The sequence below is a fragment of the Ciconia boyciana genome, chromosome 8 (assembly GCF_034638445.1).
Source record: "Ciconia boyciana chromosome 8, ASM3463844v1, whole genome shotgun sequence".
In the NCBI taxonomy this organism is placed as follows: Eukaryota; Metazoa; Chordata; class Aves; order Ciconiiformes; family Ciconiidae; genus Ciconia; species Ciconia boyciana.
This window is the reverse complement of record NC_132941.1, coordinates 5,081,760-5,100,629: the sequence shown is the minus strand read 5'-3', so window position 1 is coordinate 5,100,629 and position 18,870 is coordinate 5,081,760. Positions and strand designations below refer to the sequence as shown.

At 38.4% G+C, this 18,870-nt stretch overlaps 1 protein-coding gene across 3 annotated transcripts in view; it reads right to left on the bottom strand.

Annotated features, from left to right (window-relative positions):
* The window catches only part of LOC140655649 (protein FAM169B-like), a 40,835-nt gene that overhangs the window by 20,560 nt on the left and 1,405 nt on the right, over positions 1-18,870 (bottom strand). For all 3 annotated transcript variants that reach the window (XR_012043817.1, XM_072870400.1, XM_072870398.1), the window contains exons 2-3: positions 6,596-6,729; positions 3,703-3,802 (exon numbers count right to left, since the gene is read on the bottom strand). Coding sequence is in view for 2 of the 3 variants with exons in the window: in XM_072870400.1 (XP_072726501.1) it covers positions 3,703-3,802; positions 6,596-6,729 (234 nt within the window). In the remaining variant the exon portion in view is untranslated. The remainder of the gene's footprint in view (positions 1-3,702; positions 3,803-6,595; positions 6,730-18,870) is intronic.

The window sequence follows — 18,870 nt, the reverse complement described above, 5'->3', positions numbered from 1 at the left end:
TTTCACAAGTATTATATACATCATTTTATCTACGCAATACTTAACCGTTATAGATGTAAATGCAAATAAAGCTGAAAGAGGAAATCCCATCACATATGAACATAAGACATAAAAGGTATACAGTTTTTTCACTGAGATTAAAGTACTGCCCAGGTGTGTGGTTAACCCCAGCAGTTGTCAAGGCTTTGTTCAGAGTTCATTTTAGGAGGTGAGGGATGTTGGGGAGCCACCAGGAACAAAGGTGGAGATGTTGGAACGAAGCTGAGGGAACTGATGGTGTCAGGGATAGAGCTGGAGAAGAGAACTAAATTGAAAAGGCTCTAGCCAGGGTTTTGGCAGTCACCAGTCCGTAGAACCACCAGAGCAGAAGAAGGTTGTGGCTCTCGGGAGCAATATGATATGGTCTCAGAGCATTATGTGAGCTGTGGCAGAACTAAGCAATGAGGATTCTAACGCTTCTTGCTGCTTCACTATCCACACCAGGACCTGAGAAGTACACAAGTAAACATGCCCTACACACTTATTAGCCGCATCTTCTGCTCTGTTTCCAATTGCTTCTCAGTAAACACCTCTACCCCAGCGTAATCTGGGACACCCTTGTCTGCCTTCCCCCACTGGACTTCAGAAATGTCCAAATGAATTGCAAGAGGAAAAATCAGTGGGCCATGATTGCATTAGCAAGACTAACGCTAACAAAACTGAATTCACAGAGCAAAACATTTGGTGCAGAGAACCTGAGGTTCACAAATTCTAGCCTGGTGCTGAAAACTAAAAGCCCATTAGAGGCTGGGGCACATCAGTGTGCTTCTAGAGTGCATCCTCTGATTTCATTTCAGCCAAAAGTAACCCAGTTCACACACTCTGCTCCTTGATATGAACTAAAGCACAGCACGTGGGGACAACCAGGAAATTTGCTTCTAAGAGCACTCCTGGTGTGAAGTAAAACAAAATGCAGATGCACCAGACAGCACATGAGAAAGAGAAAAGGTCAACTACAGCAAGATTGTTTGCCTCTCCCATCTGGATGAAACTTGAGTTCACAAGAAAAGTGTAAAGCTCAAGGGAGGAAAAAAAAAACATGCAACCTGTTTAGTGTTTTAACTTTCTGCCCATGTCCGTAAGTAATGATGACTGAGTTAATAAATATTGCTTTTCTCTGAAGGAATTGGTTTTGAAACAATTTGATCTGTTCACTGGTCAGAACAAAAGGTCATATAGGTAAGCAAATCCAGATGGACTTGCCACGTTAACACAGTCTGCTGCCTTAAGAGTCAATTCCAAATCTGTTGAACTGTGGGAAAAATATTTGGACAAAATACTTCAAATGTATATACCCATATATATAGGTATGCACACACATATACACACATCCCAGCAGACTTTAGAGAACTAATGAAAATTTATTAAAACTCATCTAAAGAAAAGAATCACATCAGTCAAATTTGATGTGTGTAGGAGGGCTGGCCACATGTTTATAGCATATAAAATCCAGCAACAAAAACTTCCAGTAAAATCCTTTAAATCATACTTTTAAAAGGAAATATTAAAAGCCAGATGACGTAGGCCTTACTTAAATAACTAGACTTACTGATCTCTGTGAGACTCTTTCTGTGCCTATGGGCTGGTGACTCAAGCTAAAGTTTTGCAAGGGGGTCACAGTAGTCAGTCAGTCTGTTGTTTATAATATAATAAGGTGTTTATTCTGCTAGGTTTAAGCTTTTAATGTAGATAGCTATCGTATAATTTAGGCTCCAAGGTGGACTTGTTTGACTTGTTCCTGTGGGAAACCATTTTTTCCTTGTGTACATGTATCTCACTAATACTTGTTCCTAATACTATTAGATCATTTAACTGAAGATTTGTGCTAAACGCACTGCTTTCACCTCCATTTATTTAATAATTCTTTGTTTTTGCATTGCAGTTGTTACAGATCCCCATTCCTCTTGTGCAGCCTAAACTAACTTAATGCTATTTTCAACTACTTTCCGTTGAACATGAGTCAGTAGGTATGCACAACTGCACTCATTGAGCAAGTTTGGCCTTCGGTGTAGACGCTTCTCTGCTTTATCACACCAGTGCCTATCTCTCTTCAGAAAAATGTTAATGGAATATATAAATTAATGTCAGGAAAGTAATTCTGTATCAATAGTTTTAGAGGGACCAGAAAGCCTTTTGACTACACTTGTAGCTTGGAAACATCTCCTATGTTCAACTATGTGAATCACAACCCATTAGCAAATGTCCAATTGAAATTGTATGTAAAAGGAGCTGGAAAACTTTGCCAAGTTCACCTCTAACCACAGATGATTTTAATCTGGTTTTTGTTCTTATGAAGAAATTTCCTGGTTACAGGGCTTGGACTGAACAATGAACACTTAGTTGCACTAATAGTACCTGTTCTAGGAGTGTAAGATCGTTACCTGACACACTTCAGAACTGAACATAGAGTGCTAAACTTCTTTGACTTGCCTTTATTGTATTATTAAGAACACTAGCTATTAAAGCCTTTCAGGTGTAAGTTACAGCTTATCCCTTCCAAAAAAAAAAAAAAGGTATGTTTTTAAATGACAGATGTCATTAGTTTGCTGCCACATTTGGAAGCTGAAACTTTAAGAGGTTTCATGTGTTCTGTATTCCCTAAGTGACACAATGGGTCAATGCATAGGTTCATGTCTTTGTTGTAGATGTTCCAAAAATTCTATAGCCCATTGCTTCACAACAGCTCCAACACTCCTCATTTAATCTAGGTGGGTCGCAACCTGGGCTTTTGGTACTATGCAACTTGGAGTCAAGTTTCCTGTTAATGACAGTGGTATCAAGAGTTGTTACTTATTTTACATTTGTATTTTTTCACATTCCATAGTCAGAGACACTTGCCTAAGAGAGTAAGTAGGAAGAAATCAGGCTGTGTCTGAAGATACTGTGATCCTGATAGCAGGAAGATAAGATTTAGATGCAATTATTGATCAAATCTTAACAACCTGTTGATACTCTAACCAGTGACTCATGAAACAGAAACACCAGTAAGCACATGCTGACTTCTACTGCCTGTAACACAATTGTAGTGTATCCCTGTCAGGCTGACACATGGGTGTAATAGGAAAACACCAGCATTACTAGCAGTAAGCAAGGCAAAGCTGGTAGAGTTTAAATAATATCTTGAAAGGGTATATCTTGCCAAATAAAACTGATTTAACTCAATTCCTGACCATGGTCTCACTCCAAATTTACACCTCACACACCAGTACTGGAAATAGGAGGCAATTAAACCTAGGACTGAAGAAGATATCATAAAGTAAAAATAATATGAATAAGAATTAGTAAGACCTAATACAATTTACATATATATATTTGATCTTGTTTAAGGATTTCAGAATTCTATCCAAACTATAATGCACTAAATTTCACGTCATCCTGAATTAGAAAAATATTACCCCACTGAACAAACTCAGAAAGAATAACAGATTTACCCAAGGTGATTTTGCAGCTACCAGCAGAGCTATGCATAGAATTTAAAAGCCCTGATTGTCAATCCTCCCTTCTAATCAGTAGCCCACCGACACAAATCCCTGCCAGGTAAACTGAATCCACTTCATATTCAAAACAATTCCCAAAATATTTAAATATATAAACAAGCAGACCATCTTAAAAGTAAAGAAAGTACAACTACTCAAATTTCAAAATATTTTGACCAATTCTAACCTGTCTCTTTATCCTTTGGATCAGTTAACAGCAACATTTTGCAAGTAGGATTATTTCGGTAGAGAGGGACAAAACACACACAGGAATCTTCAAGTTTAACCTAAAAAACAAACAAGCCCTGTAGCCGTTTGTACTGCAAAGCTCGCGAGAAGTATTTCATGTATTAGATGCACTTATGATATGTTTTACTAACATGCATGGTATAAGCTTAGCACAACACCCTCTCAATCCTGAACTTCAAGGCACTGAAACATACATAATATCGTAATATTATCAGTAAGTAATGTTAATTTAAAAGAAATTAAGCTACCGAAGTTAGTGAAGACTTTAATGCCGACTTACTATGATTAGTACATAACCTGGCTTTAAACACTGTTACATGCAGACAAATGGTGTTATGAAAGACCAGACACAGCAAATAAAAACAAATACAACTTGCACTTCTTACAGCATCGTCCAGCTGACTACTTGTGGTGTTTTGCAAACAATGAATTAAGCCTCAGGGTACAGGGAGTATCAAAGCATTAGGGCAGTGCCTGGGCAGTTTATCTGTGAGGCGCAGGGAGGGTAGATAATTGGCACAAGGTGGTTATGTTGAAGGCAAAGCTAAAATCAAAATGCAGCTCAAACTCTCAGTCTTCGACTAAACTTCTAAATAATGTGACACATAAACACAAAATTACTGTGCTCAAACAGCTCTATATGCATAGAGATGACGATTTCCATATGAATATTGCAAATGCTCTCATTTAAGTTTAGGTACAGGCAAAGAGCGTGCATAATTTAGCACAGTATGTACTGTACTTTCAAAAATCTGGTCCATTGTGTATGTGTGGGTGTGCCTCTCTCTCTAATTGCACCCATTTGTCAGTTTGCTACGAAACTCAAATCAGTCATGTGATACATTTAATATTTCTTGGTGCATGGAAGGAGTAGTATGAATATGGATTATTCAAGATAACTTTAAGTTTAAACCAGTGTTCACTAGTTTAGGAGTGCCAGAATCCTGGGATCATCTATGCAAACACTGGACTCCAGGAAAAAAACTGAAAACTGCCTGAAATCTGTATTCATGAGCTTCCCAAAATCTCAGTATGTTCTGGGGATTCAGTCGTTCTTTGCATGCTTCAAATACAACAGCATCAATGTCATTATGGCACCCAGGAGCATTACTATAATGAAAAGGCCAGTACTATTTCCAATACTGCTACGACTGTTATTTTGTTTTATAAGGTAATGTGCACTTTCACAGGCGCTAACAAGATCAGCATGAGCCAAGCATAGCTTTCTGTGTATGAACACTGCCAATGCGCTTCCATCCTGACTTGCAATAATCCTTGCTATTTGTGTACTGAATGCTTGACCAAAGACCGTGCCATACCAAAAAGAAGTTCTGTGACCCGAGCAAGTGGGCTGACAGCCACTTAACACTTGCTAAATAATTATTCATGGTTGCCGGTCCTGCCACTTGAAACCTGCTCTAATTCAGATACACAGAGGAAAAAAAAGCCTGGTAACTGCAGCCATTATTCAAACACCAAAATCCTCATCCTTCAGGTTGTAGGTACATAATGGAGATTGTTAGCTGAGATGTTCACTGGGGATGGGAGCTTTACCTTATTACATTTAATTTATTTTTAATTACAAAATATCAACATTCTTTGAACTATTTATTATAGAGTATAAGGAAAAAACCAATACAGCAAGAACATTACCATTACTTATGCCCTCAAATAGCTGTCTGACTGCAGATTAGATTAGATCTGAATTAAATGAATGCAAAGAGAAATGTGTTGCTATGAGACTCAAATCAGTCATGTGATATATTTAAGGTCTGATGACAAGCCACAAAATCAAGACAGTTCTGAATCAAAAGCCAGAAGTCCATCTTTAACTGATCTCACTGTGTCTAGCTATTGCAGGAATACACACAGCACTGCTTGGGATTTTAACTTACGCTCCCTTCTAATGAACAGCAAATGAGTCTCTAAAAGTACGACCAGGCATGAAAGGCTGAGGTAAGGACACAGAAGCCCTAACCTGGGGGATTTTTGCATTTTCAGGTTTGTTTGTATTTAACCCTACATGGTCCACTAGAGGGCATTAAAAGAATATTTAAAGCTAGTTACATTCACGGCTCAAAGATGAAGCTACCCACCTGAAACAGCATTTTTCTAGAAACTACTGCATACTATTTTCCTAAATTGTAGAAATGCCACCGTATTCCAAACATTTATTTCAACTAATCCACTTACTGGTTTGATAGTACAATAACAGTTAGCCCAGCACACCTTTTACGATCTAGAAAATGCCCAGAACGAAAGGTTTCATAGGTGGACTGAAGTCAGAATTTTTAATAGGTCTGCTCAGTTATCTCCAGTGCACTCCCCCCAGGTGGCTCAGGAATGGACCCTAAAGCATTGGCACCTACAGTATTTATACCATCTATCAATCACATCTGATCAGAATTCCTTTGGGAGAACCCATATTCAAAATTATAAGTATTGGAAAGAATGGAAACAAAAGATAGACTATGCCACAATACCTGTGTAAACTGCACAGCAGAGGCAGAATACAGAGCTGCGCCACGGTATAAACATGGTATAAACAAATTCACTTTTGATTCAGTCCTATAAGGAGGCAGGTCTAATGCAAAGTTCAGCTAAGTACTTCAAACCCTCATCCACACTCAGAGGGGTTCAGACTTGTAGTTTAAGCTTATCTCTCATTTGCAGCATGCAAACTATTTGAAATAATGCAGAATTTGCTGATTTTAAGAGATTTGCAATTCAGCCACAGCAGTTTACCCCTATTCACAGACAGACTACGAGCACAACCAACAAACTAGTTTGCAAGTATCTAACTTGCAGTATGAAAAAAATCAGCCTACTACCTCTTTTCCTCCAGGAATCGAATACACATCAGGAGCAGACGATGATTTCTTCAAGAGTTTTTCATAGTATGTTTCAGCATCTACTTGCAGAACCTCTGGATCTCCTGCTAACGTATCTACCAAGTAAAGGCAACCTGTAATTAAAATAAAACACAAGATACTTTTACTTTTTAAATTAATTAAGAAACATGAGTTTTAAAACCTCAGTTTCCCCAGCAGCTGCTTGGTGTAGCTGGCCCCTTATTGTTCCCATTAGAGCCTTTTGTATAATCCTAGTCTAAAATAGTAAAGCTGGTAAAAACCTATCTATATGTTATTTATCTCTTGACATGCAATTTTACAAAGAAGAACCATGACAGCATCAAATCACATTTGTCTCCTTTGAATTCAACAAGCAAAGTCTCAAATTTCTCTAGGTATAAGTAAATTGCTTTGAAGCTGGAAGAGCAAAAAAAGTCTTCAAAACACAGCCTGAGTTTTAGTACTGTCCAAAAATATAACAGGAAAAGAATTCCAAAGCTTCCACTCTTTCTTGGAAGACTGCCCCTTTATGGGGCAGTTTTATTATTAGTTTTCTCTTTCTCTTTTTTGAGTAACTTCAATTGGGCACTTTCAAAACAATGAAATAATGTCAAAAAATATCAAAATATCTACCTACATAAGAGTTCCCAAAGTAGTAACCATCATCTTTTATGCAACATAACTTTTAATCCATGTGACTCAATGCTGAAGGGTATTCATGCAAGGTATTTGTTAACTGCATGCAAACAAAAATGACATACATCTGATGCCTGTTACCTAAATGCAAAGTCCAACTCAGTGCTCGTGAGGAACCAAGCAACCTCTTTCTGATATAACAAACCAGATGGATTGGTGGCTCATCACCAGCTCAAGATAGAGAACATCAGAAGAAATGGGTTAGCAGTCCAAATAGTATTCTGCCAGTCTTCTATCATAGGAAGGATATAGTTTCAATTTAAGGGGCCTTCAATCAACAAGCTACACCTGCAACTCTTGTAAGCCCCAAACTGAGGACAAAATCTTCTATCACACTGCTATAGTTGGAATCTTAGTTCTGAATCCTCCATTTTTAATCACGGTTTGCTCCCACATGGCAGCTCGTGTGACCCAAGTTTAACGTGAAATAACTGCACTGATAGTAAGTGCAAAGTAAGCGGCTGAGACAATGAACAGTCTTACGAGGGCCATTGCAAGAACTGTCTACATTAAGATTCAGAAACTATGAATCATAAAAGTACCATATTGAAAATTATACCTTTCCATGTAAAAGTAGGAGCACGGGATTTGCAGTACCAGGTCAGACTATTCACCCACGGTCCTGCCATCCTCCCTCTGGCAGTGATCAATATCTGATTCCTCAGCAAAAGGGTAAGAAACTACAACTGATAATTCACCACCACCCAGCACTGCTTAAAATGCTTTAAACACTATTTTTCTGCCCTTTGCAGGTAATCAGCTTACATCCTGAGGCTCGACAGCAAAGCTATGTAGTCAGAATGCTGAAGAGAAGCTACTCTGTAAATGGTTTTCATAGTATGTTTGTATATGACAAAATGGGAGAGAAAACAGCATTGCAACACTGGCAAGTTGAGTCACATTATAAAATCCCAGCCAGCACTTAGCAGTGGCAGTTTTCTTCTGCCACGGCCTTCCCCAGTGTGCTGTGTAACACCATCAAGCAAAGAAGCCATATAAGGGAAAGAAATTAAAGACTATTATTAAAAACTTTAGTAATTTACTGAAGTAAATTTACTAGTAAATTAATTCTTTGCAAAAGAGCAGCTTGTAAGATTTAAGTTTAGCAAAAAGAAAAATATTGGCCATGCTAATAAATACTATTCATGAGATGCTGCTTACAAGGCTACATCCTGCCATTGTTAAGCCAAAACAACTTAATAAGCACAATCATGTTTTCTCCTCACTGAACAAAACAACTAGTACCTTCAAAATTAGACTAACTTTCTGGTACATAAAATGCTTGCATTCTAAGGTAATACTGACCATTTGAAGAATGAAATAAGAAGATTAAATAATGAGACATTAGAGAAAACTTCTGATCAACTTTCCATTAATACAGCTTTCCACAGAAGTAATTTTTTTTTCTAGAAAACGCTTTTAGACTTCCAGTTAACTTGTCTTTCCTGTGTAATACTCTGAAAACGCCCAAGTGAGCTAGGAGAACATACTCCAATAAAGGGGAAATCCAAAAATTTTTCATGAAGACGATTAATCTGTCTCAGTTTCTGTATATAAGGAGAGGGCACGGAGAGAGAGTGAGAGTGAGGTTCCTTTAGGGACAATACAGAGCAGAAGTCTTAACTTGAGGTACCCTGGAATGTCCTCAAGAAGTCAGTTGTGCTAATGCTGGCTTTTGTGAACATCCCCCCAAAACCTGCACACACATGCACACACCACTAATACTGTTCAGCTGCCATAGGCAGTAGAAAAATCACTGGTTTGAAGTTTTTTTTACGTTAACTAATGTGTCTCCCAGTTTTCCCCAGTACAAAGTGTAGAAATTATATTTGCCCCCCTGTATTACATCCCTTTTATGCTTTTTTTGTATACAGAAACAAAAAAAACCCTTGACAAAGTCTAAGCATAACTATTATTATTAGGCATTTGACTACAACAATACTTATTGCTTGCTAACAGGATGTTATAAAGGTTCCAAAATCAAATGCAAAATAATTTGTTAACTTCGCTTTAAAAGAAAAGCAGCACTATTCTCCTCTGAGTGCTTCAGTCTGAGGCCCCTATCAGCATCCTGGGATACCAAAATTGCAAAGTTCCAAGGACAGCCTTTTAAGCTAATTTGAATTACAGGGTTTCATTCGAATTTGATCTTACCTAGCAGCAACAAAAGAGCACATTGTGGCAGCCAATCTGGCACCAGCGAGCCAGGCGATGTGCACAAAGGGTTACCATCTGCAGGAGGGAGGGAGGGAGGGAGCGAGGAAGGGGGGGAGCGAAGGGGGGCAGGAGGGGTGAGTCATAAAAAGGGGGCCTCTTGCTGCAGCCACAGAGGAGGGACCATAAACCATAAGGAGAGTAAACTTAGAACGGGAGGCCTACTGCATTGGAGGGATTCCTGACATTCGCGCTGAAGTGGCTGCCATCTTAAATAGCCAAAGCTGGTAAACAAGGTCAAGACATCGTCTAGGCGGATTCTACGGCAGCAGTGACAATGAAGGGTTTACAGACAGGTACCAGACTTTGTCTTTTGCAGGGCATTCAGGGCGAGGAAGGAGGAAGTGTATGGAATTCCACTGAAAAAAACTTATCTTGAGATAAATAAATGAGAAATCTGAATGGTCACATTTCCAATTCAAGCATACAGAATAGATTTTGAAGCAAAAACTAACACTGCTTCTGTTTTTCCTCTCTTTTGTTTCCATGGAGCAGTCTGGGCCACATTCTGAAGCAAGGATGTGTAAGTGCATCTCCTCGCACTCTGTCATCAACTTGCACTAAGAAACTGATTTTTAAAGTGAAAAGCTACAGCTAGAACTAGCTATACAAACAAGCAGGCACTGCCCATACAAGTCATCTTTATGAGATACTACCCTCCAGCACCCATAGGTACCTCAGCCTAAAAGATCACGCAGCTCTTCCAATAAGGCATAAACCAAGGTCCCCTGTTTCAGTCCTGATCCCTAAACTCAGCTTTTTCTAAACCCACTTCTATTCCACCTCTGATCTTCTCCAGAATAGAGAGCTGAATTTTATGGTGGTTCCATGAAGTAGGCAAATATCCTCCTTGAGAGGTAAAAGTCAGACAAAGTTCACTTCACTTATTATCCAAAAAGATCAATATGTGGGAATCCAGATAGATCTGATTAACATGCTTATGTTCTGCATCAGGTAGATAAATAACAAATGCAATCACAAAATAGAAGACAATATTCTACCTTAAACTAGAAACTAATTTTTGTAGACTAGAGACAGACACCCATCATTACAGATGCAGCAAGAATTTCATTCTATCAGTTAAAGTAAGCAGGAAATATTTTTCCATGGGCAAAAGAATTTATTCTCAATACAACAGAAAACACATGGTGCACACACTTGCATGTGAAATTCCACAAGTGAAACTACAGGCTGCTGTAATGCCCGAAGGTAAATGACATGCTTCAATCTAATCAGATATTCTGAAGGTTCTTTTTGATGATCCTTCTATATCCTCTGCAACTAAATCCTGTGCCATAATAGAAATAATTTAACTAGAACATAGATAACCACAGACTTACCTCATTAATATAATGCTACAGCAATTCAAATCACCATTACATCCCTCAAGCTCTCTTTCACTAGACTAGTCATTTTAGTACCTATGTATTGGTTTTACTATTTTGCCATTATCTAACAAATCAGTTACAACTTGGGGCAATCAACTCACTCTCTTTGTACAGATGTTTCAAATATTCATTTAAGTTTAAAATTAGTGTGGATTGCCAATATACTTAAGCCCTTTTTGATCATGAATCCCATACACAATTTATTAAACACGAGTTATTTGTTTTCATTGTTAAGAATTTTCTATTCCTGCATTCATATGTACTTTATTAATCCCATTTCCTTAAGCCAACAAGTTGGTGATGCAGTTATTTCAGACTAGACACACCATTGGGTTAAGATGCATTAAGGTATTGCTGGAACTCCCAGGAAAGACTTACTTCTTGAAAAGCCCATTTCAGAAATTTGTCAGGGCATTTAGGATGCAGCCAGATTGTAAAGCAAAATACATCAACCTCACTGTAGATGAAGCATGAAAAATGTTACGTGTGAAGTGAATTAATCATTTATCCTACAACTACTTTTTCATGTTCTACAAACCCGGATACTACCTGCATCCATTAAGAACTGTATGTTTACAGAATAGCCATCGGTCACCACAGGATTTGTATCTGGACTGTGCATCTCTGTACATTTGTGTTAATTTGTGCATACTTTTACACGTAAAAGTATGAAAAATACTTAAATGTGATTTCTAGTGGTGCAGAAACAAGATAGATAAAAAGAACCTAACATTTCTAACTTTCAAATATCATTATTTTTATTAAGTTTTGCCATTTCTAATGGTTGCAATAGCAGTACTGGTTTTATTTATTGGCTTTACTATTGGCTTTATTTTCGTGCCAATATATTTCACAATTAAAAAAAACTTCAGCAGATTCTAAGTGTTTCTGACAGTACTGTGAGTTTTTTTGTCCAAGAAGTATTTTCCCTTTTTTTTTTTAAATCAGAAAACACTTTGCAATACGAGACAAACATACATGCAGCAACACAAAAAGACTGTGTATCCTGTCAATATTTAGGAGGGAATGTTCTTGTAATTAAACCAGGCAACTGAGACCAGAACGCCTTAGATTTATTCTTAACACAGGTGTGTTTTTGTGGGCCCCAACAAATCACTTCATCTTCTGTCTGGTTTCTTATCAGTTAAGTGTATGTCTTATCTACCACTTCAAAAGGGTGTGACGTTTTCCTTATCAGTGCCTCTGAAGTCACAACATAAAAAGGCAAAGAAGTCATATAACATAAATTGTTCTCTGTTCTCCTGTGGACTGTCACTGCCGCACTATGGCAGCACAACCATGACAGCGTCTAGGATCTAAAGATAACTTTTTTTGCCCTTCTAAATTGTGCACATATAACAAAAGTGCTATCCATTACCCTCTCACAGGAGTGGGAGCTCTGTGTTAAACAGCAGTGCTCAACATCAACTCTTCTCTGTTCCTTCCAATGAGCTCGAACAGCTCTATGCATGTGGTTATCATTAGACAACCATATTTGTTTAACCTTTCAAAAGAAGGAAGACGTCTTTGGCACGTTCCCGGGAATACATGCAGAACCTGACTCTCACATCCTGAATTTAATTGAGCAAGTACGTGTCAAAAAGCCAAGTTCTAGTGTAAGTGAAACTACAGTATCATAACAATGTGTGATGGCAATGGAGCTAGTGGGCAAACGCCATGGTGTGATATCTGTCCAACATGGCAAGGCAGCTCTTAACCACATGCTGTACATCATTAATGAAAACAATGTTTTTCCCCACTGCATTGCTTTTCACCGTTACTAATAGAGCAATCACTCTTGGAACGTAAAGGAATAAAAAAAACAATGCACTGGCGTTAACAGGTTTCTATGTTTTGATCCAAAAATGCCATTTGTACATTACTTACTATTCTATCACAATTCAAATGGTGAGAAGGGCTTCAGAAGTCAAACTAAATATAAGTTTCCATCTGTAAACAATTTTCTGCTGTGGAATCAATAAATGAAGGCAGACGGGAAATGAATAATCCTAATCCCATTCCCAATTAAGAAACCAAACATTAAATAGATTAGTTCAGCTGTAGCCATATATGTCATTACTGCAAATTTTGTCACTCAAATGGAGGGCAGACCAAACGTTAGGCATCCCAAATGCAGGATGCTATCACATTAGCCATCCCATTCCCGCTAACATATTTTTACTACTGATTTCAGAAAAGAGAAGAAAAAAGCTCTAAGTATACACATCTATTTAGTAGAATGTAGATGAGCAAAGGCAGAGACTAGACAAGCCTACCTCTGAAAAATGCCAAACACCTCCAATTTCTACTCACTTCAATGAGCTCTGAAGGCCCTCAGAACCTTGTATGACCAGGGTCTATAAGCCAGATGTGTTATTTATTTTCCAAAACTTAAAGTAATCTGCAACTTATGAAATGGAAAAAAAAAATAGACAAAGGAATTAAATAACTGATTTAATTATTTAGCTCTTTTTGGAAAAATACCTAGATGAAACCACATTATTTAAGATGTTTTCAAATCTAGAAAAGCAAGTGCATATTGAAGGGATCACATAATGGCATTAATCAACTCTAACCTGCAGTACTCCTGTACTGAAAGCTCCAGCAAACAGGTTCCAACTATATCTGTTTTCCCTCAGATGGATCTTTAGCAGTGTTACACTTACAAAAATAAAGCCACTCCCAACTCATAGTACAGATAAATTAAAATACATCTGTGTAAACAGGCTACCCCCATCCTATTATACACAGAACACACATCTGGACTGGCATGTTTTGCACAAAGCTCTAATCTAATATAATTGAAAAAAGCTGAGGTATTATGGCCCAGAAACAGACTTTATAAATAAAAACTGTAGCGTACTGTTAAACCATGGAAGTGCTACCAGCTGTAACTATGACATATCAGGAATTCATACTTCTGCACAGTTAACTCTCTTTTTCACAGAGCTTAGATGTAAAAAAGAAGGAGGTAGCTTACAGAATACGTCAGAGAAGATGTAGTCCTGAAGAAAAGGGACATTCAGGATTGTAATTAATTGAGGCTTTAAGGTTCATGTTCATATCAGGTTTTCCTCAAGGAAATTCCATTGATTCAGTGGGATTGCTGCTAATACCTCTGAACCTGTGAACATCAGAATTGAGTTCTTAATATGGACTGTTTTTCATGCAACCAAGAAATGGGCAGAAATGTTCCTGGAAAAGTCTAACTTCAACTACTGAAGGCAGTGGTTTGGATTTTCTTGCATATGTAAGAAAAAAATCTAAATTTGTCAACTTAATTATTTGTCTACTCCCTAAACAAAATAAAATATACAAGAAAAATATACCAGTTTTCCAGAATTACTGTGTCATATTAGGGGCTTTTTCCAGCACAGCTATGTCAGTGCTACATCTCACTTCATCATAACCATAGCCAAAATAGCTATGCCAGCAGAAGTTCATAGTCCAGGCCTGACCTCAAATTACAGTCTGACTCTTAAAATCTAAGCAAAGAAGAAACAGGAGGCCCTGGATGACACTGAAATATATCACTGAAGTATTTTCATTATTCAAAGAGGCTGATTTGAAAGGAAAATGACAGAAAAGATTCCGTGAACAGCAGTAGAGCTTTCATGAATCACAAGTTCAAATGTAGATAGTGGTAATTCAATCCTTTACAAAGATGGAAGATAGAAAGGAGGATGCATTGGTCAAAAGTCATCCTATAACTTAAGAGAAAAGAGGAAGACAATGTCTCCCGTACTGGTAAACAAGAAATAGTGAAATGGCAGGAAATGACAACTGACTTTGGCAAATGGTCTAGCATGAACATTATTTCATCCCATGGGGAGAAGCCAGACAGACTGCCAGTTAGGACAGTTTCAGAAAATAGCCGTATTTTAAGACCAAGGAGCGTTTAAAATTATTACTGAAACACCCACTGTCACAACCTGGCACCAGGGCTAGTACTTAAGTACCGCATTAAATACATTTCCCTGTTACCACCATCAGTCAAAGCAAGTGTGGGAAACCTAAGGCTGCACTACACATGGCCCCTATCTTCATTTCATACAAACTATAGCAGTATGTGTGGCATACCAAAAGTACCTGAAAGCCCTGGTTTGCTATCAGAAAGGACAATGTTCCCCAAACAAACAATGTAGCAATGAAAATATGAGACAAATGTGTAGATTTTCAGGGATAGCAGTTTCAGAGACCACATAATTTGAGTTGCAAATGCTTTACGCATCTGACAAACCTACTGCTCCCACCAGTAGAGTGCATAAGTCTGCCTAAGAAAGCCTAGCAGCCTTTCTCCAAATTACTTGCAAGGAGCAATTTGTACAGCCAGACTAATCTCAAAATAAAGCAATTAATTTGAGAAAAAAGGAAAGAAACAAAAAAAATCCCCTCCCCCAGTAATTTTCACTTTGCTAAATTTATTATGCGGCTGCAAATTAATCTCACCTGCACTAGCAATCACAAGCCTCTTAGCCTGTCTCAGAACTTGCTTTAATAAACAGCTGCAAGTAGTGGAGGAAATATGTAAACATCTCTTGTTTCTGTGTGCCATTGTGTCAGCTATTCTACACGTCTTTGAAGGTGCTCCAAAATCAGCATGGCTCTGCTTTTCCCTTTTTCTCCTTTTGGGAGGAGGAAGAAGCAGAGAAGGAAGGACAGGCTGGCAACAGAGGGCTAACTCTGTGCTTGCTGTGCTCTTGACAGTAAGGCTGAGATTGTTTAAATTCAGTTTACACAGGCTCTTCTGTAAGGACAAAAGAAACCACTGCTGGTGGTTAAAAATGCAAAAGGTTTTCATTGTAATGGCTTGACAATCAGCCAAAGATATGACTAGGGGGAAAAACACAGCAAGGCAGCTATGACCAGAATGGAAGAAACAAGGAAAAACACATGGCTTGACTTCAGAGCAGAAAATTGACTTAGGCTTTGGATAAACGACAGCATACCTCCAAGCTTGCCTGATCCACAGTCTGCCTGGAATGAGAACATGTAGTCTAAAAGCAGAGCCTATTAAAAGGCATAATGTTTCTAAACAGCATCTGTTACGTACTAATAAGCATTACTTAAAGGACACAGGCCTTAAATTGCTACCAAACGTGCACTTATCTGAAACTGCTGCAAGGCAATCATTACAGAAATGTCACATGACACCATGGGAATTTGAATAATATAAAATGTTTTTATTTAGTTTGGCTTGAAATCATTACGCAGAAAAAATATGGAGGCACTTTCTGAGATTTTGACACTGTGCAACTTCACAGGAATGAAACGCTAGCAAGAATTACATCAGCGGAACCATTTGCCATCTGTTGTCAGTAATACTATAAAGACCAGCCACCAGATAGCAGTTTCAAAGGTTACAAACACATTTTTAAGCATCCACAGACCTCTCAGTAACTGAGCAGGACACAGTTTACTTCGGATATGTGCGACCTGAGGGTCTGTCAATCATTTTGCAAAGACAACACACAGAACTGAGAATTGCCAGGCGAAGTGTTTCGGAGTCTCTCAGTGCGCAACCATTATACAATGTGGAAAATACATACCAGCCTGTTCTACGTAGGTTCTTATAACATACTCACAACCATAATGTCTGCACACCTCCCACTTACAAATTTAAACCGGCTAGACTTTCTCTTGTGTTGTTTGTTTTCTCATACTTTCCCCCAAGGGAAGGGGTGTATTCACTGCAATGCTATTATGGAAAGGGACTCAGGTTTGTTTACTGGGTTTTGGACTGTATTTTTAATTTGAGGGAAGTAGTTAGGATTTTGTTTCCCGTTTTCTCTCCTTCTAGACCATAACTACATATTTATGTTAAAGAAAGCAAGGTTTCAGTAACTTGCCTTACCTGTGACATGGAAAGAAGGGAGGTTGACAGCCCTTACCTCTTAGATACACACACTCCTCAGTCTGAGTAAAATTCTACCTATTCCATACATGAGATTTTTAGTTATACTGAAGGAGTATGGTTGTAGATCCATCTCATCTTAGAGCTTTGAGTAGCTTTTCTAGATGTGGGGGCCACGTTCATGATACATAGCGCTACCCGAATTTTGTGGTTCCACCTTCCAGGCTGCTGACCTCCTGCCTGTAAACTGATTAACATGGATTTCATGGAGGGCAGGGAGATTTCCATCTTTCTAGAGAGACAGATGGAAATTTAAGGCTTCATGAGTGCAATTGTTAAACTAGAGGTACAGGTTTCTCATCCAGTAACTATTTCTCAGGCTTCGGAGTCATATATACATTGTTACTCACTGAATGTCCTTCCTAGCCTTGCTGTTAGGTAGTTAACACATACAAATCTGACTTGCAAAGTGTTCTAAAATCAAAAAGAACTTACGACAAGGCTGAATTTAAAACAAGAACCTCAAGTTCTAGGTCAACAGCTGGCCTGCTTGCTTCTCAATGGTAAGGTTTGCCTAGGACCTATAAAGAGGCTTAGAAACCTGGAAGTGTAAGCAATCTTGCTCTATGAAAAACAGTTACAGGAACAGACCTCAAGACCTAATTGTAGCATCTCAATTACAGCACAACATAAATTGAAAAGCACCATTTGCACAAGAGCAGCTAATGGCTGACTCCAGTATGCTCTCAAAGCGTGCTGTATACTCAACCTATTGCCAATTGTTCCAGAATTATTTTAAACATAAGTATATCCAATTAAGTAACTAAGCCAAAACCCAGACAATACCTAAAATGGCATCTGTTCCAAAAGAAGAAGGGGATGGAAGAACTATTCTAAACATTCAATTTGAGAGTAATGAAAAAGTCAGGGGAAAAATGTAGACATTAACTGAAGTGCCCAACAGTACAACATTTGCTTGGACATGAAAAACCAAGTCCTATTAATCTAGAGATATTTTATTTAAAAACATCAGCAGAATTGAGAATCTTCAAAAAAAACCCAATAGCATTATTACAAATGTTTAACTTTCATAAGTGGCTGATAGGAGGGAAAAAATAAGAGTGATCTGACTACGGTGCATTTAGCCATGAGCAGCTAGAGGAACTAATGAACAACATAATTATTTTACTGAAGGGGATGAAGTAGGTGCTTTAGATAAATGGCAGCAACTTAAAATGCATTTCAGAAGATAAATTCACTTTCTCTCCATTTACCTGCTAGCATGACAAATTAAGAAAGAAGAGTATAAAAACAGAGCAGGAGGGAAAGCAGTGCAAAAGCTAACTGAGGTGATGCAATGGGCCTTTATCCAAACAAGTGCGTGAACAGAGATTCTTGGAAGTGCTCCTAGTCAAATATAAACCAGGAACACCACACGCGCCAGACTCCCTTGGAAATCCACGGTGGAGCATGTGCAGAAGATCCACCTGTGCGAAAATTAGCTCCCTTATCAAGCAGTAGGAGCACTGCCATTTGGGAACTAACATAATGTCTGCTCATTTCAAAGCAGTGTAAGTCCACCACATACTGAACAGCTGAGTTCTCTCTATTGGCCTCTGCCGGGCAGAGCAGCCCTTTGCCTACTGTCAGAAACACCAGTAAATTAACTTCTGCTGAAAGGAGATAAGAGGTGAGTGGCTTTTTTCCCAAAAAAATTCATCATTAGAGACCAAGTATTTCTTGTTCTACAGCCAGCTCGTGATCAGCAAGGAAAGTTTTTACTGAATACTTTTTAAAGAAAGGGTACGTACGCTGCAGTATAGAAAGCCTTTTATATCTCATCTCTGCACCAAAATAATCCAACTAATTATTCTCCTGTCATCAAGAAGCAACATGTTTATTGCTCCTTTTGTCCTTGTTAAACCCTGCTTCTTTCGTTAAACCATGTTTTTGCTCAGTTTAGATAAACACTTGCTGACGCTGTCTGAGACTTGGCCTTAAAAATGTAGTATTTTTACACAGTATTCCCTCTGCTCTTTAGTAGTTCTCAAGTACTTTGCCACTGAAGTCCCAAACTCGTGCACCTGTGCTGCGAGACCTCT